This window comes from Lepidochelys kempii, chromosome 10, assembly GCF_965140285.1.
Source record: "Lepidochelys kempii isolate rLepKem1 chromosome 10, rLepKem1.hap1, whole genome shotgun sequence".
Taxonomy (NCBI): Eukaryota; Metazoa; Chordata; order Testudines; family Cheloniidae; genus Lepidochelys; species Lepidochelys kempii.
The window spans coordinates 11,563,532-11,584,854 of record NC_136389.1 but is presented as its reverse complement, the minus strand read 5'-3'; the positions used below and the strand labels follow the sequence as shown (position 1 = coordinate 11,584,854).

The 21,323-nt window shown below is 51.9% G+C and overlaps 1 protein-coding gene across 2 annotated transcripts; it reads left to right on the top strand.

Moving 5' to 3' along the window:
- Window positions 1-520: 520 nt before the first annotated feature.
- Window positions 521-20,966, top strand: LFNG (LFNG O-fucosylpeptide 3-beta-N-acetylglucosaminyltransferase). 2 transcript variants are annotated; one of them, XM_073361997.2, is made up of 8 exons: window positions 521-1,149; window positions 13,769-13,817; window positions 15,717-15,816; window positions 16,237-16,390; window positions 16,752-16,837; window positions 17,296-17,461; window positions 18,106-18,191; window positions 18,632-20,966. In XM_073361997.2, the coding sequence occupies exons 1-8, from the start codon at window positions 721-723 to the stop codon at window positions 18,696-18,698; spliced, it is 1,137 nt and encodes a 378-aa protein (XP_073218098.1). In that variant the 5' UTR covers window positions 521-720; the 3' UTR covers window positions 18,699-20,966. The 2 variants fall into 2 exon arrangements, with proteins under 2 accessions (XP_073218098.1, XP_073218099.1); XM_073361998.2 differs by lacking the exon at window positions 521-1,149 and adding an exon at window positions 5,782-6,701.
- Window positions 20,967-21,323: the final 357 nt, after the last annotated feature.

Here is a 21,323-nt window from a genome sequence, read left to right as displayed (position 1 = left end):
AGGATCACAGGGTGACTTAGGTTAGATGTTTGCATACCTTGAGGCTACAAGTTTATTGATACTACTATTATTATTATGCTTATTATTTGGCTCACTTCTTGGGGGCGTATCACACTCTTTGCATTAGGTGACACGTGTGTGCAAGCACTGTGCATCGGACTGGAGGTTTCGGGCCATGCCCACGAAATACTCTGCCTTCAAACGGCATTGCCAGGAGGGAAAAAGCTCTTGCAACAACCTTCCCCTCTAGCTCGGCACCTCGGCGCTGCTCTGTAAACGCCTGCTAAGCGCAGCTCCCGCTTTGTCTCCGGGGAGGCGGTCAGAGACCAGCCTCTCGGCCCGCCCGATGCACCCGGGAGAACTTGGCCAGGGCTGGGCGAGCACCTCGCCGCCTGCTCCCAGCCCCCTGCGGCGCGCCCACGTGGGAGACAGGCCGCCCCAAGAGGAACGAGCGGAGCCGCCCCTTTGGGGGCGCGGCCTGGGAGAGCCCCGCCCCAGACAGCCCGGCACGGGGCTCGGCCTGGGGGCGTGGGGAGGGGAGTTTTTAAATTGCGGCTGCCGCCGAGCTGCGGGCGGACTGGAGCCGGTCGCTGCTGAGGGCCGGGGCTGGCGGGACGCGGCACCTGCCAGGCGTTAGCGCGGCGGCGGCTGATCTGGGAAGTCTCCGGCCGCGGCCTCTGGCCGAGTCGCGTCGGTCCCGCTGTGAGCGGGCTGGGCAAGATGCTGAAGAGCTGCGGAAGGAAACTGCTCTGGTTCCTGGTCGGGTGCATGTTCACCTGCCTCTTGGTCCTGATGGCGGATCAGCAGAAGCGGCAGGTGGGGGGCCTGGGAGGAGAAGGGGGCCGGCGGGCTTTGCGGAGCTCGGCGAGCCCGGCCCCGGCCCGCCAGCCGCAGCGGCAGGAGGGCGAGCCCGGCTCGGCCCCCCGAGAAGTGAAGAGCTTCACCGATTACTTCAGCAAGCTGAGCCGGGGCCGGCGAGAGGCGCAGGAAGCCGGCAGCCTGGCCCCGCGCCGGGAGGGGACCCCCGGGCCGGCCCTGGAGGACATCACGGCCCAAGACGTCTTCATCGCGGTGAAGACCACCAAGAAGTTCCACCAGGCCAGGCTGGAGCTGCTGCTGGACACCTGGATCTCCCGGAACAGAGACTTGGTGAGCGGGGGGACGGGGCCAGTGGGGCGCGGGGACTTGCAGCCTGCCTGCGGCCGGGGCTTGCTCGGCAGCCTTCGGCAGGTGAGCTGCCCGGCCTGGGAGCAGCAGGGAGCCGTGCCAGGCCGCCCTGGGAAGCACGAATGAGCTGGCTAGTGTCTGCACGCCCAAGCTCCTCCAGCCAGAGCCTCCCGCCCTTGGCCCGGGGAAGGGAAATCGAGGCACATTGCAGCAATGGTTCTCCCCCCCCTTCCCCTTGCTCTTGATCTCTATTGACAAACCTGGGCGGGGGCTTTGGGAGGATGTCACACCCACCCACACACCCCCTCCGCAGCCCGGGCTGCCAGGGAGTTAACGTGAAGCAGAAGTTTCACCTCTTTTCAGCAGGGGTCCTCTGCTTCCCCCAGCTGGAGGATTCAGGTGCATCCGTGTCCCTGCACAGCTGACGGGCACAGTCCGCTGTGAAACGCGTTCCTGCCTTGGGCCTGGGCCGCACGCGCGCCGGAGCCTTTTGGTGAAAGTGCCTCTGAAGCGTAGCCGCTCTGGTCTCCTAGCAGCAGGGATCTTTAACGAGACCCCTGTGTTCAGGGCTCAGGTGCCTCTCTGTTCCTCCCCCTCTGGCGGCCTCCACCCCCAGGAGACTGGGGATGAGGAGCATGAAATGCAATTTGTGTCGCTGGCCTGGACTTGTCAGATGTAAAACAGGGGCTGAAGTCCAGAGCTCTTTAGCATAAAGAAAAGGGGAGAGGACTGAGAGTTCTCAGGGTTGTTTAGAGACTGCTGGGGGGGGGGGGACCCTGCAAACATCAAGCTCCTTTTCTTTGCTGGGAGCAGCCATGGCTACGCTGTCAGCTCACTATTTAAAGAAGGAATTAAGCTGCATTTTCAGAGAAGTGTCACCTACACTAAAACCCTGTGCCCAAGGATATCTCAGCAACTGCTTTAGCAGTATGCCTGGAGGGGAAGTAGCATTTCTGTTTCAGAGGGCACATCTGGTCCATGCCTCATTATAGAGCCTAAGCAGTAATCATAAAGCCTTATGGCACCTTTTCACCTGTAGATCTCAAAGCCCTTTACCATTGTGACTCGCATTGTCCCGGTTTTGCAGGTAGGGAAAGTAACACACAAAGTTGCAATAGCAGAGCCAGCATCTGTAGACTGTAGCACCTTGGCTCTGATGCCTAAGGAGATGTCTTTCCCCTTGTGGTATCCTCTCAGAAGCCAGGCGTGTACTTAGCTACTTGAGTGCAAGGCCAAGTCTGAATTACAACATCGTTTGCAGGGTACTGGGTAGATTTCTGGTACCCAGATACTACAGTGGTGGGTGTACACAAAATGCACAGACAGAGGGAGAGACCAGCAGACCCCAGGTTCTGGGGCTGAGAAAGCCATGGAATAGTAGTCAGTTTGGGTGGGAATTTTGGTAACCAGAAATACTGTGGGATTTCATAGAGTTTAAGATTAGAAGAGACCATTATTAGTCATCTAGTCTCGCCACCAGTACGTACTGGCTGAGAGAATTCACCACCAGCCTGATCTGTTCTCTGTCTCCCACAAAGCCCCCTGTATTCGTGTGAGTGATTGTCTCACACTCTCCACCAGTGTCTTATCCATTATTCTAGGACTTAAGAGGAAAAAAAAAGTAAATCTACTTGTTTCCTTAGGAGACTTGCTTTTGCCATTTGCTCTCCTTACTCGGGAATTATTTTGATCATCAAACAGCTTCCCAAGCAGATTATGCCTGTTCTTAACAGAATGAGACTTTCCCATTTTCTCTCCCCAATTCATCCCCTTCCATCTTCACCCATTTCCTTATGGGCTCTCTCTGGGCCTGCCCTGCGGTGAGGTGGACTCATGTTTCTCACTCAGGAATAATATGTAAAAGATCTCTGCAGCAGACTTAGGACATCACTTCCATTGACTTGCTCCTTTACTTAGGAGATCTCAGAGGCCTGGCAGTGACTCTGCCGTTTCTCCCTGCCATGGTTGGTTAGTGGAAACTCTTAGCTGATCTTTTATATTCTACACCTCTGAGCAGGGGAAGGGGCTGGAGGTGGATAAATGCCCTGAGCACCTACAGATGATCCTGGGAATGGCTGTTCTCTTTTTCTCATAGACTCTGGCTTTCTTCTGGGTTTTTGTTTTGTTTCGTTTGTCCGTTTGGATTCCCAGAGTCCTGAGTCTCAGCTCTCACGCTGTCCCCCTGGGCAAGCTAACAAAGCCTCTTTTCTCCCAAGCGCAGAGAAAAGGCTTCACAGGCTCTTGTGTGGTGCTTTCCATGGGAACCGGGTAGCTGGAGCTTGCAGTGTCCAGGTCAGGTTGCCTAGAGATGAGGGCCAGGAAGCCAGGGGGGTGCAGCTCAGAGAGGTGCCCAGCTGACAAGCTGCTGAGTGATGCTCTTGTACAGCACTTGAGGGACAAGCCTTGGAGAGAGCTGAAGTTACTGAAAACTCCTGCAGGAGGAAGGACAGCGAGCTGGCGGGAATGTGTCCCAGTCTTTCCACGCTGGCCTGGCTGCCGTAACCAGGAAACTGACCCTCCATCTCAACAGGCCTGACAGTTTTTGTTGCCCTTTCCAGAGAGACTGCGGGGAAGTGAACCTGTCTCTTGCCTGCACAGTTTCCTCTCCGAGACAGTCTCCTACCAAGAAGCCTCATAACAGCAACTTTGGGGCACCGTGGCTTCCCCAACTGTTAGACTGTAAGCGAAAGGAAAAGAGAAACTATCTGTGCACCTTAGAGTGTAGCGTCTGGGGGGGCCCTGCTCTCATGTGCCCCCCAGAGGTGTGGGTGATATAGTGATGAATTCCTGCCCTCTGGTAAGTGCTGAGCTTTTGCTGGAAGCTTCTCCTTGTGAGAGAGCTGGCTGAAGCTCCGTGCTTCATACGAACAATGCTCTGGGTTAGTAAAGGGGGTTTTCGGCTGAGGAGTTGCCTGTGCTAAAAGTGTGGCTCTCAGTCTGAGTCAGGCCTCTCTTCTCTGGGTCCCAGACCAGCTCTCTTTTGTTTTGCCAACAGCCTCTCAGCGTTCATACTACTCTGCACCCCGGCTGCAGGGCAGGAGTGGAAATTCTTAGCCCAGAATCCCCTTTGGCTAATAAACACATCTAGTTCTTCCGAAGCAGAGAACAACCCTCCCTGTCTGTCCCCACCCTTTCCCCTTCTGAGTCAAAATCTGAACCTTCCGCTTCATAGTTACACTCAGGGCCATGTTTGTTTTTAAATGAATGGCTAAAGGGTTAAGTAAAATAGTGCATTGAGGAGAAGGGGTTAAATCTGCCATGTGGTTCCAGTTTGGAGAGATGATAGGAAGGGGGAATTGCTATTGTGTTGTCTTCTTGGATACTCTTTGTTCAACATACAATAGCCTCAGTTTCCTGTGTTCGGTCTAATCCAAGATATTGCAATGATATCATGTGGTAGGACTCCCCTCCTCCCCTCCTCCTTTTATCTGAGCAGAGTTGGATAGGCCTTGGCTTCACCCCTGCCCCCAAATCCTGCACCTACTCCTGTGCTTCAGATGAGCTAGCCCAGACAGGCTGTTTTTTGGAGAGAGGTTGTTCCTCCCTGCCAGCACCTTTTGAAGAGAGTTTGCAGCTGTGGCTGACTCAGCACTTGAATACCTCACATGCTGCAGAGTGGTCTGGGGAGTGTTTGCACTTTAAAAAAAAAAAAAAAAAAAAGCCCCAATGTTGTGAAAAAATCATAAATGCAAGTTCATCCAGCCCCCCCAATTCCTGCTGCGGCTGAGGAGTTGCAGTGACAGGACCGCACAAGAACCGCGCTCCTTGTCCCAGGGTACAGGGCCCCGAGCGAACATTCTCCAAGCAGCTTGGTGGGCTTGCTCCCAGGAGATGCATGGAAGGAGCTATGTGATTAACTCTGTTGCAAGGATATTCTCATTTCCAGAAGTCTGGCAGATAATTGCAGGTGCTGATACCTATTCCAGCTAGTTTACTCAAGAGGAATGTGTTTACCTTCCAGAGAGCACAGGCAGTTCCCAAATTTTCCTAGCACCTTGGCCAGAATCCCTGTCCTCAGGGGTAACGGCCTGCTGGGGTGTGCTGACATGCTCCCAGTGGGCCTTACGCATTCATGTGTACACAGCAAGTATAGCTCTGCGTCCTGTTTACACTCCAAACACAGGTGTGGGCTCTGTCCAACCCAGCCGGTGGAACTGGGCTGTCAGAGCTCTGCCAAGCCAGTTCTGGCCACTCCACTGCAGCTCCTGTCCAGAGGGGAGTGACAGCTCCTCTCTCTTTAAACCTGGGCAGGTTAAAGACAAACACACATGGGGCCTGAATCTGGGAGGTGCTAAGCCCTCTGCAATGCCAGCTGAAGTCTGCAGGAGCTGAAGATGCTCATTCCTTCTCAGGCTGAGGCCCATATGAAAGCAGATCTCCCAGGCAGGGGGATATTATATGGGAGATGGTGTTTATTTTAAATGGAGGGCAGGGTTATCCTTGGACACCAATGAATTGGGGGCATGTAATGCTCTTAATTGCATGCCCCAAGCAATGAGGTATTTCTTCTCAGGCTTCAATAAAAGCACTTGAAATATAAGTCTGTGAAAGACACGTGCAGAGCGTGAGGCGGGGGTGGGGGTGGGGAAAGAGGGGTGGGTCCCTAATTGCACAAGGAGCTCATTGTTCAAAGGGGGATTATTAAAAATAATAGCATTTGAAATTACACAGAAGAGGACTCTTCCTGTTACTGAAAAGCGAAGGGGCGAGAGCGAGCTCCGCTCCTGTTTGTGAATGCCTTGTAACTTCAGGCTTCTGTCGGTTAAAAGGATCAGGTTCTGAAATTAGGGGTCTCTGTGCCAGCCACAGCCCCCGCAGCAGGGGAAAGCCACAGCTCAGACAGCTAGGCAAGAAAGGGGCCAGGACCATCAAACTAATCCTTGAAATGAGCTGGTGACTTTCTCCCCAACTGCCTTTTTTGGGTTTAGTTTTGTACTTGCTGTTTGGCCCATCAGGGCTTGAGCTGTGTGTGTTTGCAGGGGACAAAAGCCAGGCAGGAGCCTGTTCCAGCTGCTAATTCTCTCCTCTTCCTCCCCTGAGTAGTGACTTTTCCAGATGGAGGATACAGCAATGAACTGGAACCATCCAGGGTTGCAACCTGACAGATTGGCACAGGTGCCTCCCCCCAGAACATCCTGCGGCCAGCGAGGGCAATCTACTTTTAGACACTGCCCTCCAGGTTAAAGTAATTGCGTCCTTTAGGAGAGCATGGTGCTTTAGACACAACACTGGCTGGCAAGCCTCCAAGGACTGTATAATCTCAGCCTGGGCCCCAGAAGCTGTAAGCTCGTGAGCTCTCGTTTGGCCTGATCTTGCAAGGTGCTGAGCCCAAGATCACGCATGATGGTGGGGAAATGACACCAGTACCGAGAAAGGGAAGGATGCAATTTATGCAATGGATAGTCATGAGATCCTTTGTGCAACATGCCTCACATTGGTTCCTGTTTTTGATGCAATTGGTGCAGGAGTGGGTGAGGAGAGGGTCAGCAGTAAGACACAGCCGTTTGTCTCCTGAGAGTGTATCATCCCTGAAGGTATTTCTGTTCCATTTTAGTATGCAACAAAATTGAGACTCGCTCTTGGACAAAGGACAAGAGAAGAGAGGGTCAGGACCAATTTTCCCTGGTTGGTAGGTGGGTGGAATAGGAGCCTAATGGCTGGATCCTGTCACCCACACTGTTCGTCACCAAATAAGATCAGCCAGGGAGCTGTGAGCAACTGTGGGCTGAGCTAGGCTTTCAGTGCAAATAAGTGGAAGTGAGTCACTAAGAAAAGAGAAATGAAGGAAAACCCTTTTTTCCCCATAGTCTGGACTGGCAGTGTCTCTCCTTCCCCCGTGCAGGGAGCTGGGCCAGGCTGGGCAGGACATGCTGTGAAGCAGCAGAAGGATAGGAGAGCACCCTGTGCTGGGAGCGGAGTTCCTCTAGCAAATCCCTGTGGTACAGAACGGGGTGGGGGGGTGGGAGGGGCCGGTGCATGCCAGTGGCCTGGTGTCTGTCTCCGAGCCCTGTTATGCAGCAGTTTAAGGAACCTGGCAGGGTAAAGTGCATTGTCCCGGCCTTACTCTTTGGTGGCTGCTATTGTTGGAGAAGGATTTGGCATCCTGTGTTTCTTTAAATTGCAGCTTTTAGAACAATGGGGCTTCCTGTGTGTCCCAAGTCAGGGTCCCTGGCCAGACAATGCAGCCACTGAGCAAGCAGAGACAAAGCCCTTTCTTTCACCAATTTAAGGGGACATAAGTGTGGGATATAACTCCTTGCACTCCTAAAGCAGAAGCAGCCCAGAGAGAGCCCCTGAATGAGAGGGGAAGGGAGAGCATTCACAGAGCCCAGAGTATCTCTGCCTGCTAGTAGCAGGCTGGCCTATGCTTTGGTCCTCCATACATGTATGTAACTGAATCCCAGATCTAGGGAGGTGCAACTCACGATTGAGCTGAGGCCTACAGGGCCTGATTGACCTCCCATTTATACCACTGTCAATGTGGAGTAACTTTGCTCAGGTCCAGCATGCACTGAAGTCAGGGGAGTTACACTGGGGGGAGAGGGGAATCCGGCTCAGAGCTGATAGATGCACTGTGTACACGTGCACAGGCTAATCCTCGCATCTTATGGGTTACACAGAAAATCAGCAGTCTCCCCACCTATCACCAAAGATTTCTTTGCAGACCTAGTGAGCTCCCTGTGGCTAGGAAACTGTGGCTTTTACACAATACACTGCTGCTGTGTATTTTCTGGGATCTCCATGAAGGCTCTTCGAGTGTTAAATGAGACTGCCCAATGAACGAAGACCACGTTGGGAGACACAGTCCTGGCTTTTCATTGCATCCATCTCCTGGCAGCTTCGAAATACATGTTGGGTCTCAAATTGTCAGTGGGAATGTGCAAGGTTCTGTGGCTGTGGTTTAGCAAGAGAGCTTCAGCTGTGCGTATGCCCTGGCTCCATTCCTGTGAGGGTGACCAGAGCATCGCAGCTGGAGGTTTGGGTATCTGGGACATGCAGAGAAAGAATAGAAAAGCTTTCAATCTAAGCGAGCAGTTGAGTGTAGCGGGCATGGTTCTACCTATGCCCAGCCTCCACCCTCCCTGCCCCAGGCTCCTCTATTCCAATGAAGAGCCCAGCAGCCACAAGGAGCAGAGGATCTAAATCGAAGGAGAGAGTGTTAAGGATGGGGCGCTGCATACATTGAATATCTAACTACATAGCAGATCTGAGACTAAACTGCCTTAAAGAGAAGACAGGTTTCAGAGTAGCAGCCATGTTAGTCTGTTTCCGCAAAAAGAAAAGGAGTACGTGTGGCACCTTAGAGACTAACAAATTTATTTGAGCATAAGCTTTCGTGAGCTACAGCTCACTTCATCGGATGCATTCAGTGGGGAGATTTATATACATAGAGAACATGAAACAATGGGTGTTACCATACACACTGTAACCAGAGTGATCACTTAAGGTGAGCTATTACCAGCAAGGGGGGGGGGGGGGAGGGACCTTTTGTAGTGATAATCAAAGAGGGCCATTTCCAGCAGCCTCCCGTTGGAGTCTGTTTTTGAAAAAAAATTTTGTTGAAGAATTGCGACTTTTAGGTCTGTAATCGAGTGACCAGAGAGATTGAAGTGTTCTCTGACTGGTTTTTGAATGTTGTTGTTCTTGACGTCTGATTTGTGTCCATTTATTCTTTTACGTAAAGACTGTCTAGTTTGGCCAATGTACATGGCAGAGGGGCATTGCTGGCACATGATGGCATATATCACATTGGTGGATGTGCAGGTGAACGAGCCTCTGATAGTGTGGCTGATGTGATTAGGTGCTATGATGGTGTCCCCTGAATAGACTCCAAAGAGAGACTGCTGAATTGGAATTAATTTGCAAACTGGATACAATTAACTTAGGCTTGAATAGAAACTGGGAGTGGATGGGTCATTACACAAAGTAGAATTATTTCCCCATGTTTACCACCCCACCCCCACTGTTCTACAGACGTTCTTGTCAGCTGCTGGAAATGGCCCACCTTGATTATTACTACAAAAGGTGTCCAGTCTTCTCCCCCCCCCCCCCCCCCCCGCTGGTAATAGCTCACCTTAAGTGATCACTCTGGTTACAGTGCGTATGGTAACACCCATTGTTTCATGTTCTCTATGTATATAAATCTCCCCACTGTATTTTCCACTGCATGCATCCGATGAAGTGAGCTGTAGCCCACGAAAGCTTATGCTCAAATAAATGGTTTAGTCTCTAAGGTGCCACACGTACTCCTTTTCTTTTTTTTTTTTTTTTTTTTTTTTTTAAAGAGAAGAGACTCTCCAGGCCCAAGGAGGATGGCTTTGTTGTAATCCTGGCAGTGAACACCCTCCTCCTCCCCCCATCCCTCTTTCTTTTCCCCTTTTCCTCTCTCCTGTTCTATTTCCTCCCTTCATTCTCCCCAGACATCTTTCCTCCCAGCTGACCTGCATATAGAGTCCTATGCCCTATAGTGGATCCTGGAAACCTGCCCAGGGGGTGGGAGGTCACAGGAATGGGAGATCTCATCTACAAGAAATGTAGACAAGCTAATTAAAAAAGAGAGTGAGGCTGTCACTGTTTTGGTTTTAATTGAATCTTCTGGCTGGATTCCCACTTTGCGGAGAGCAGAGATGCAGGCAGGGGCTGGGAGGCAGTAAACCTGCAAAGGCGAGAGAGTCCCTCCGAGATATCACGTAGGGCTGGGTGCAGGCTCTACCCTTCCTGCCCAGGCAGCAGGGAGACAGGTGATCAGGCTGGAGTTTCCTTCTAAGGTCTCCTGCAGTTCCCTGCCTGCCAGGAGGAGTGATAGAGTGTTTCTCTGAGAGCCTGGGAGGTAGTTGCATTGTCTCCTGTGTGTGGGAGGGGCAGCATCATCAGAATAAAAACTTTCAATGCTGGCTAATAATAAACAAACATCCACTCTGGTCTATTTATAGCGGCCGAGCTGGAGGATTAGTTTAGGGGTTATTTTCGGAGCAGCCGAAGACACAGTTGCTGGAGACAGCGTTCCTGATCTAATCATGCAAACATTTTCCTCTGTATTAAATCCCCAGTGGGCATCCTGAAAGTGTTCTGGTCTCCCGCCCCAGCCAGCGGGCCCCCTTTGACACATTCCAAAGAGATTGATTAAATGAATACTGGGCGGAGGGGAAGGCAAGTGCTGGGGGAAGGTGGACACCATGACTGAGACCAAACAAATTAATCTCAGAATGCAGTCACAGGCCTCACCCCTCCTCGGGGTTGGGGGCTTTATAAACTCCCTCAATCAGGAGAAGGCCCCAGGCCCAGTCGGGGGTGTGTGTGTGTCTCTTGCTTGCCCTCTCTCCCCAAGGCCAGGTAACTGGCTGGTGCCGCCACATCCAGCATGGGGAGTGTAAAGCAGGGGAAAAGCGCTGACCACGCCAGTGGACACCCCTCTGCCCCAAGGGCCGGGCAGGTGCTGGGGGATATCAGACCCTGCGCTGGCTAAAAGACCATGTAAAAAGCCCAGAGCAAAATAGAGCCTTGGGGCCAGGGAGAGGAGGAACATCCCTGTGGATGTTTGATACCTCTGAAGGGGGCAGTCTCCTGTGTGGCAGGGGGAAGATCAAGTCATACTGTCCCGTTCCCCAGCCCCGAACCTAGCATGGTCCTGACACTGACAGCTAGGTGATGCCTATACCCTGCCCTCCATGACGCTCCCTTCAACTTACTGCCCCATGCCTGCTAGCCTATGTTATGGGAGGGACATTTCTCCATGGCCCCTGTAACTGAGCAGCTAACACCTTGAACCTGAGAGTCAAGCCTCCTTATTTTGCTTTGCGTAACAAACTCTTCTTAGGCGTTGTAATGCCATCCAGCCCTTTGTTTGCGGTTCCCCCGCAGCAATTGACTTGATGCCCCCCATGCGGGTTTCCCCTTTCTCAGTGAAGGAGCAGAGCCCATGTGCACTCTTGGAGCCCCCCACCCCGTCTCAGATGCTGTCTGTCCAAGACGTCTTGTGCCTTTCCTGGAATCACTGGCACATATGCAATTGCGCAATGGCTACACGCTCTCATGGGTAGTTTGGCTTTTCACGCCTCAGATCAGCTCTATTCTCTTATACCAAAAAGGCCACTTGTAACCTCCCCCCCAATGGACCCAGGGCCCAGCCACCCCTTCCATTCAGGAGCTCAGCACTGTCTGCTCTTCCCAGCCACTTCCCTACCCCGGGGGACCTGAGCAAACAAACTTGGCTTCCCTCCCTCTCCCCCGAGTTAACCAGCCCAGCTGTATGTTAATGGGGGAGCAAACACATTGCTGCTTAACTCTCCTGGCCTGAGTAAAGTCAGGCTGACTCATTCAAGCTATTGTCACCCACTCCAGAACAAAAAAAGCCCACTGCGGGGCTGGACTGCCTGATGGGTGGCAACGAATTTCCAGTTCACTCGTAATTCATCATTCCCAGGCCTCTGCCCTCCCCCCCTCCAATTTCTCTTTGTCTTTTTTCCTTTGCGCTTCTGTGCGTGTCTGGTTTTTATAGCGCTTGGCAGCTGGTTGTGGTTTCTTCTCTCTCTCTCTTGGGCTTTGTTTGCTACACGCTGATTGATTGAGATTGCTTTCTCACCCTTCCCTTCCCTCCCCCTCCGTTGCCTCTCCCCACATTTCTCCCCCAAAAGTCCAGGGTAAACCAGTAGGATGTTCCCCTGGAGCCAGGCAACATATGTTGAGAATTAGCTGTGTAAATAAGGGAGTGCGGCCAGGCAGGTGGCTCAGGTAATTGGGGGAGGGTGTGTGTGTGTGTGTGGAGTCGGCAGTTGAAGGCGATTCAGTTACCGAGGAAGCTGAGTGCAGGGGGAGGAGGTGCGCCCCGCTGTGCACACACAGACAGGTGCAGGGAGCTGCATTGATCAAGGCTGACACCCCGGCCCCAGCAAGCTGGGCGAAGCCAGGCTCGTGCCAGAGCTAAGCAGCTGCTGCCACCTGACCTCCTGCTCAATAAACAAAGGCTATGAGACGAGCGTGGAGGCCACAAGAGGGGGGTTTGCTAGCTCAGGGTGCCGGGACAGAGCCAACTGGGTGCATGCTGTTGACACAGGTGTGGGATGAAGCCGGGAGGCCGCCTCCGCACACCACGGGCAAGCAGTGCAAACACACCTGCTTATAGCCAGGCAAAGGCCGGTCACACAGTGTTTAGCAGAGCCAGGTGGGCTGAGCAGGGCAAGCCTTTGGAAAGACAAAGTTCCACGCGTGAACCTCAGGGCCTGAGCCAGCACTGAAGGCAGTGACGCACCCCACTGGCTTCAATGGGAGCACAAGTGGCTCCTTAGCATGCGGTCTCTCTAAGGGAAGCCACAGCTCAGCTGCATCTCATTACACGTGGCTGTAGGTCCCTCCATTCCGCCTCACATTCCTCTCCACCCCACATAAAGCTGGTGCAATCCCACTGCCCGGTACTGGTGCTCATTCACAGCACATGCTGCAGCTTAACAGCAAGATCATGGAAAATGCAATACAGTTAAAGAAACGAGGGCCACCGCATTGCAAGCGGCTGCCTCCGCTGTGTTCTTAGGTTGTGTCCCTTGCCTTGTGGCTTTGTGTTAAAGGCCCATATTGTTACACACTTGGGCCCTGGCAGTGAAATGACGTTCCAGAGATCTGGGCAGACACACACAGTGAAACCCAAGTAACTGTGACTACAGCTCAAACTGGGGGGGGGGAGCAACTCCACCACAGAGGAGGCTGGGAAACATGCTGTACAGACACTGTTTCCATTTTCTCTCCACTCTGGGAAGGGAAGCTTTAACCCTTTGCTTCCCTGTCAGGCCTTCTGTGCTGTTTATTTTTTTTTATGGGGAGTGGGCAGAGATGGGGATTAAAATGAAGACACTTGGTTCCCTGCAGATGATTGCGCAATGCAGGTGCGCATCTCACCCAGCTACTTTAAGGGGAAACACCTGCTTTCAGGATGAAACCTTAGGCACCTTTCCCTCTTGTCAGGGAGGAGTTTGCGGTGCGTGTTCCAGTGAGATCCTTCAGATCCTACCGTTTTCCAAAATGTCTTTCAGTCCAGCGATCCCAGCTCGGAGCCCTGGTGCCCTCCCTCTTCCAATGAGTGTGTTGAATGTTATCCTAGCTCTGTGATGGCCTGTAATCAATATGTTCATTAGGCTGAGATTTGTAACCCAGGCACTTCCTTAAAGAGAAGCAGAGTCAGGCCGGAGCCACAGAGCTCAGAGCTGGCCTCCCAACTGCCTCCAAGTTCAGGGGTACTTGGATCTAGGGTTAAGGTTTGGGCCTTAAGAAGAAATGAGTGACAAGCACCCAATCCCCCTAACCCCCTGATTGGTATTGAATGGTTTAGCCTCGAGGGCAGCTGAAACAGAACCATTACAAAAAGTTTGACCAACACCCCCTTCCAGCAGGCCTTGATAGTGCTGAAGTCACTTTCTGCCCTTTCCTACCCCAAAATTAGGACGGTCAGGCAATAGCCATGGTCAATAGCAGGCCCTTTTTCTTCAGCACCTGCTGCCTGGAAATCTTTGGAAACTGGAATGTAGCAGAAGAAGGTTCCCCCAGGGGAAAGGCACAAAGCAGCATGCCCTTGGTCATGTCAATTCTAATGACGTGTTATCATTTCTTTCAGACCTTCATCTTCACTGATGGGGAGGATGAGGAACTGAAGAAACGCACAGGTGAGTCATCCAATCCCATTCTGGTCTCCTTTCTGGCTGGCGCGAGCCTGGTAGAAGTTTAGGCAGCTCAGGGGGCTCTTTGAATCGAGCAGTAAGTGCAAGATGCGCACGTCATTTCTCTCTGAGCCTGGAGTAGTTCGGCCTCCCAGGTTCCTTCCCTCCCTCCTGCTCCATGATTTCAGGAACGAGGGGACTAAACCATCTGGGGGGTGGGATGGGGGGAGCTTTAGATGGTAGAGAACTTTTCTTAAATCGTTAAAAAGGGCCAACTTTTGCGCTTGGGCTGGAATTTTCAGAGGCACCCACAGCTGGCACCAGTTTTTTGAAACAGCATTTAGGCAAAAAACAGGCAGCCAGATTTTCAAGCCCGCTGAGCAATTTGGGCGCTGACCTGTTCTGAAAAAGCTGGCCCCATGCGTCACAAAAGGAGCTGGTGGGTGCTGGGCACTTGTGGCTGTCTGGCCCTCTGTTACGACAGTGCGACACCACTGAAATCATTGGCCGCCCCCTTTACTAACTCACACCACCTTGACTGTGCCCTTTGGCCTGGTCTGACTCCAAGCAAGGACTCAGGAGGTGGCTTTCAAAGCCGGGGCAGAAATTGAATGTGCCGGTGGCGCCCCCTTGAGGATCTCAGGGTGCGGAGAACGCTGCTCTGAGAACGAGGCGGCTTGTTACAGTGGTTGCCTTTGGGGAAAATACCCAGCTGAGATTCCCCTGTCAGAGATAATGGAGGTCACAGCGCCACAGTCCCTTCCCCCACCTGCCCTTGGAAAAGCAGTCTGTGCAGCCATCTGCCCTGCAGCGGTTTGATCCCGTGTCTCCCTTCTGAGGCAGGGGAGAGTAACAAGGTGCCTTTCTAGGGGTTTTTCCCATCCCAGCGCTGTGATTAACGAACCCAAGTAGCTTTCAACAGAGAGCGGGAAAGGGACTTACTCAGTGAGTGTTTATTCAGCAGCCCCTCCCCTCGAGTCTGGGGCAGGCCTTCCCTATTCTTCTGATGTAAATGATTCCCTTTCAGGCCCTGAATCAATTCCCTTTGAGATGGCCCAGCACATAACAGGTGGCCGGTGCTGGGAAAATGCAGCATGAATAGGCCAGGATTCTGGCTAACAGACCCTAGCAGAGGGGCTAGAGGATCCAGTTCACAGGCTTCACCCGCCCCCCTTCCGGAGACTGAGCGCGCAGCCCTGCAATGCAGGGATAGGGTGGCCAAATGTGTGCTTAGCACGGGTAGTGCTGAGATAGGGCCGATCCCTTCTTCTTTTTCTTCTCATGACTCGGCAACATCTCTTTGTAGGAACTCTTAAGCCCACTTTATCTCACGCACCCTTGGTAACAATTCCCTGGGAGCTCCAGGCTTTGTCCCCTAGGATGCTCTCTGCTGTATACTTTAGATACAGGCCGTTCCAAGCCTTTTATAAGGATATTCAGTCCCAGTACAGAACACTGCTGTGTCTTGGACTAGGCCTGTGAAATACGGTTGTATTCTGTTCATTAGGATCCAAGCTTCCTGGCCTTAGGTTAGGAGGGTCTTGGCCTTTGTGGGCCAGCAGCAGAGAGGATAACAGGATTGTCGGCATCTTTCTGGCCTGTCTTCATTCTACCCCACCCTCCCCTTTTATGTGCGAGGAAAGTAGCTGCCCCTGCTGCTGTCTGTGAACCTTGCACTCAGTGAGGGGGCAGCCCTGGGCTACAAGCAGCCGCTGTTGGGTGCAAAAGAGCAAGGGCTCTTCAAATCACCTAACCGGTGGCAATGTCCCTCACTGCTTCCTGGGCAGCTTTGGGTGGTGGACAAGCAGTTTCATTCGTTCAAGCAGATTGACTGTGTTGCTGGAGAGAGAGAGGCTCACCGGACTGACTGTCCCTCTTCTCTCCCCGACCCTCTTCTCACCACAGCCAATGTCATCAACACCAACTGTTCCGCTGCTCACAGCCGCCAGGCTTTGTCTTGCAAGATGGCCGTGGAGTATGACAAGTTCATCGAGTCTGGGAGAAAGTAAGAAGGAAATTAATGTCCAGAGAAAGAGAGTGAGCGAGCAATTGCATGTGGGGTGTGTCTATATGCATGACAGTTTGTTCACACGTGAGACCGCATGTGTGGCCAGGTGAAAGTGCTGGGAATGCAGGGAAGGACTCAAACTGCAGAGCCTTCTGGTGACCAGCTACAATGTGGCTGCCTGATTCTTTCAGTTTCCACGGACAGGTCTTGCCCCAGTATGGGCTAGGGACTGGTGCAGGGGGTTAGGAGTGGCTTCCGCTTGCGTGGCCTTGATTAAATCACTCAAACTCGCTGCACCTCGTTTTCCCTGTGCCGAATGGGAATAATAGCTGCCTGCCATTGTAAAGCGCTCTGCTGGAAGGAGCTCTGGGAGTGCTGAGTATTACCGGACTAACTGGGTTGCTTCTTTTGCTCCAGGTGGTTTTGCCATGTGGATGATGATAACTATGTGAATGTCCGGACCCTGGTGAAGTTGCTGTCTGGCTACCCCCACACACAGGACATCTACATTGGCAAACCTAGTCTGGACCGACCCATTCAAGCCACAGAGAGGATCAGTGAGAACAAGATGGTAAGAGAGCAGGACAGTGGGTTTACTAGGGCTAACAGGAGGCAAAAGTCCAGCGGCCAACTGAGCCCAAAGAGGGGGGTTTCCAGCTTTCACTGAGCTGGTGATATGTTGAAAAATGTCATCGTTTCAGAATGGAGATGGACTTTAACAGGGACACAACTCTCCCAACTTCTCAGCACCAGGCTTAGCTGTGCATCCTGTGTGCGGATGGAGGTTTGGGTCAGCTTAACCAACCCGGGGAGCAGTTGAGACAATTGGGAGAATTCTCTTTGTATTGCCTAAATCAGTAAGAAGTTCATGAGGAGACAGGGAAAAGAACTGGTCTTAAACCTCACTGTTTTGCTTTCCATTTTTTTTGCAGCATCCTGTTCATTTCTGGTTTGCCACTGGGGGAGCAGGTTTCTGTATTAGTCGCGGGCTGGCGCTGAAGATGAGCCCATGGGCGAGGTAAGGAGATTAACACTTGGCACTGATGTTTCATAAGACTTCTAGAAAGTCCTGGATTGCTCTGTGAAGGTCAGGATGGGGGAGGACACAGGAGATCAAAGATCACTGGTGACTCGAAATTCAGCTGCATCCTGAAGTCCAATTCTTTGTGGACTTTGATTCCATCCCAATATCTAGTGGACTGAGGCTCCACCTACACTGGCCTCGTAGCCGTGTTTGAAGAGACCCACAAAGAAACTAGGAAGGAGACTAAATTGCTCTAGTCCTAAAGACATTTGTCTCTGTAAGCCAGGGTTGAGGTCATTTGATAGGGCAGAGGCTGAATTCCTCCCACCCTCACCCCATCAGGAGGTAGGGCGGGTCTCCAACTCAGGGTTGGGACCCATTGGCGCAACGTGGAGGAAAGTTAACTCGGAGCCTGGCAAACTCACGCACGTACTCCCTTCTGTCTCCTACAGTGGGGGTCATTTCATGAGCACTGCAGAGAAGATCCGCCTGCCAGATGACTGCACCATCGGGTACATCATAGAGTCCGTGCTAGGAGTGAAGCTTATCCGGAGTAATCTCTTCCACTCCCACCTGGAGAACCTCCATCAGGTGCCCAAGACAGAGATTCACAAACAGGTAAACCTGGCCACATCCAAGAAGCACTTAGAGTTAGTGCAAAGGCCAGGGAAGGGCCACATATTTCTTGTGTGCAGATCCTAGAGCCCTGGCAGTGATCACAGGTAGAACAGGGGAGCAGGGTTATTTCTGTTCTCATCTGTTCCTCCTTGAGCACAGAACCAGGATAGCTGTGTGCAATGAGCAGCAGGCCTCTTATCCCAGTGCACGATGGGCCAGGAAGGCCAGGAACGTAGGAAATTACTCTTGAGAACCTGGGATTGAACCCAAAATGACACCACCTCCAAACCCCTTGGCGTTATCTCTGATAGAGGTCTCCTTTGGGGGTTTAATCTAGTGCTGTAGATGAGCAAGCAACCGAGCTACTATACCTCATCCCAGTGTCTGAGTGCCTTGCAATCTTCCATGTATTTGCCCTCCTATCATGCCTGTGAGTCAGGACAAGGCTGTTATCCCTATTATACAGATAGGGCACAGAGAGCCTCAGTGACTTGCCCGAGGTCACACAGAAAGTCTGTGGCAGAGCATGATCTGGAACCCAGGTCTCCAAGGTCCCAGCTAGTGCCCTAATCACTGGACCATACTGCCCCTCTGTCAAGAGCAGCATCTTGCCCGAGCAACACCTTCACCTTTGTGCTCTCCAGGTGACATTGAGCTATGGCATGTTTGAAAACAAGAGGAATTCCATCCACATGAAGGGAGCTTTCTCTGCTGATGAGGATCCATCCAGGTGAGCTGCGGCTTCCTCACCCCCCCACATTCGTGTGCAACCAGACGTGTTCCTCCTTTTACCCCCATACAATGAGGAAACCTGGGCTTTAAAGCCAGGAAAAGAGCAGTTGAAATGACCCTCAGGCAATCAGGAGGTGGAATTACAGCACTTGTAGACGTACCTGAGCTAGCTGTAACCTGCCTGCGTAGGATCCTGGGTCCACACTCACATGGCCACCACCCATGCTGCTGAAGCTTCACTGCAATTGTCACTCAAGTTAGCTTTGCTCTAGTTCGGGTTTACACCTGCTGCAGTCCCACTTCTGAGCTGCAGCGTAGACAGACCCTCAAAGACCGAGCCTTTGCACGGCTGCTGTGTGCAGCAACTGGAAAGAGGTGTCAGTGTTGTGAGCAGGTCTTGGCTCGGGTGCTGATCGCCGGTGTTTCCCTCTCTTGCAGGTTCCGCTCCATTCACTGCCTGCTGTACCCAGACACGCCATGGTGCCCCCTGAATGTGGTGTACTAGGAGACGCATGTCCCCGTCAACCTCGTCCCAAGTTTCCCTGGTATCCGAAGGGCTTGTGGGACCCGTATGTGTGCATGTGATTTCCCTGCTGCGAGGCGAATGGTTATTATTGCTGTGATGGTGCACAGTGTGTGCGGTTTATAGGCTGCTGTGCGGCCCCTCATCTCCCCTGCAGCCGGAGAGAGTAGATTTTTGTGGTGCTGTCTGCCTCCTCCTCTGACAGGCCGGGGGTAGGTGGGAAAGGCTAGGCCCTCAGCACTTACACGTGTGGCCCAGGGGCCAGGCTGGCTTGTGAAGGGTAAGTGTCCTGAACACCAGCCTGCATGGCTCTACATGTTGCTTTGCAGTGTTTGCAATTCTCGTAGAATGTATGGGGAGTAAGTGTGTGCCCTGGGCCAGCTCTTTACTGCCATGGCTTTCTTTTTCCGCTGGAATTTTACTTTTAAATGTTCTCTCTATCCCATTCTGCCCAACCCTCACTCCCGTCTCTTCCTGCTTCCCATAAACCCAACCTGCTTTATTCCACCACCTCCCCACCCCATTCACTTGCCTCCCCCAACCCTTCATCCTTCGGCTCCGGATACTGTTTCAGATGAAGGTTCATTGATAATAGTTGTGGCGGGAGGGGGGGTTAATTCCACCCCTCTGCCCCCCTTTCTTGCCTCCCTCCAATGCTGGCTGTATTTTGGGGGGAGCAGGGGAAGTTTGCTGGCTCCAGGGGCAGTTCTCTGGACACATTGGAGCTGAGTCCAGGAAGTGCCCTGGAGAAATTTTGTACTTTGTCGTGTTTAGAGCTGGACTCTCAGAATCCCAGCTCATGGTAGCACTGAAGGGAGACAGGCTGGGGGGAGAGGAGCAAGGAGAGGGGTTGGTGGTGGAAGCCGAGAATCATTGTTAACTCTGTTCACTGGAGTTCCCTATGCCTCGCTGAAATATTTTCAGTACTATAAAGCTATGCAGTATTTATATAGGATAATTTAAAGACATTTATAAAGGGGGGGGGGTTGCAAAGAGATGCATACATGCTGTGTCCATGTTTATGCTTTATTTATATGGAGACATAACGTCTCCCTTCAGTGCAAAGTCTCTGCCCACTTACCCTTGCCTTTGGAGCATCTTCGTGGAGGGGGAAAAGTGCTACACATGTTTTGTCCCTAACACTCGTGTCTACCAGGGCCAATTATTAACACATGTAGAATGCACTGTCTATACCAATAAATAATCTAGGTTCAGTGGAGCGAAAACATTTAGGCCGGGTCTGTCCGGGGGCATTAGATGCTGATGCAGAGGGTGAATAAAGAGCATTGGGAGGATTGCAACTAAGGGTCCAATGCAGATCTCCCACTGGTGCAATTCCACTAGCTACAATGGAGTTAGTCCCGTCGTATTGTGAGATCAGCATTAGCCCCTGAGCTTGTCTTTGCTATTGGTCCCATTCACCACTGAGCTCAAGAAACACCCCTTTTTCCCAAGCACCATTTCTGGGCTGGCCCAGCAGCTAGGGGCCTGTTGGAACTCAAGATAGGTGCTGGATCATGGTTGCTGGCCTGCTGGACGCAGTGGGAGTCAGAAGCCTGAATCCCTGTGAGGATCTGGGCTTAAGTGCTGTGGAAGCTTTATACTCAGCATCTGGGAAAAGGAGCGCATTGCTCTGCTCAGCAGTGCTCCCTCTGGTCGATGGAGGATCAGCAGCTGAAGGGAGACCACTGTAGTTCACTGCATAACCTGCTCCAACAGACAGTTGCTCATGGCTGTGCAAATCCTCTGCTCCTGCACGAACATTGACCTAAGCCTTCCTCACCCAGGGGGTGAGAGCTATTTGTTCTCTGCATGGATAAGTGGGCAGAGGCAGAACTATATGTTTCCAATGAGAGGCTGAGTGAAAATGGCCCATAATGGGTGCATCTGTAAATATCTTATTGCGACAGTAATTTTTTTTTACTGTGCTGTTTTTTTTTTTAATTGAGAACGATGTAGGGTTGAAATTTTTTTATACATTTTCTGTGGATCGGAAAAAACAAAACAAAAACCTTCTGAGAATCTGTTTGAAAATGAAATTGAAATGTCTTGTAACGATCACTTACCTTAATTTATGTGTTCCAGTATCTGGAACGTCACTCTCTGCTTTTCATAACTAGTATGTGTTTAAAAGAAATAGATTGGAAAAGAAATGACACATGTTCTCAGGGAATTAAACCTGATAGTTACCATGGAAATCCCGTGGTAGCCATCATTCTTTGCTTTCAATAAAGCAGCTTATTTGCTGATCACTGGCACATGGTTATTGTCTCTAGTTTGAACTGCATCCTGGGTATTTGGCATCACTCCCTTACAAAGACATACTGCAAACCATTTCCTGCTTAAATGTCCTTGAGGATAGCTAGGGCTGAAGGTTTTGCAGCCCATACCCCTCCGACACGATAGACCAACAACAAACTCCCAACAAGGCTGTTCCGTGAACATGCCCCACAGGCTGCAGTAGCTAACCTGAGCCAGCGTCGCATTCTCTCCACCCTGGACCCACATCCAACTCTCAAGAAGACGCTTGTCTAATAACGCCCTCTTCCAAAAGTCTGCACCTGCAGTGACTGCAAAAAATACAGGGAGATTCCTATGCAGCCAAAC

Bases quoted from the DNA above. Each gene is read 5' to 3' on its own strand.
- LFNG (XM_073361997.2), top strand. From the start codon at position 721: ATGCTGAAGAGCTGCGGAAGGAAACTGCTCTGGTTCCTGGTCGGGTGC. The intron at 13,818-15,716 runs GTGAGTCATCCA...TTCTCACCACAG, and splicing joins GGAACTGAAGAAACGCACAG to CCAATGTCATCAACACCAAC. The intron at 17,462-18,105 runs GTAAACCTGGCC...TGTGCTCTCCAG, and splicing joins AGACAGAGATTCACAAACAG to GTGACATTGAGCTATGGCAT.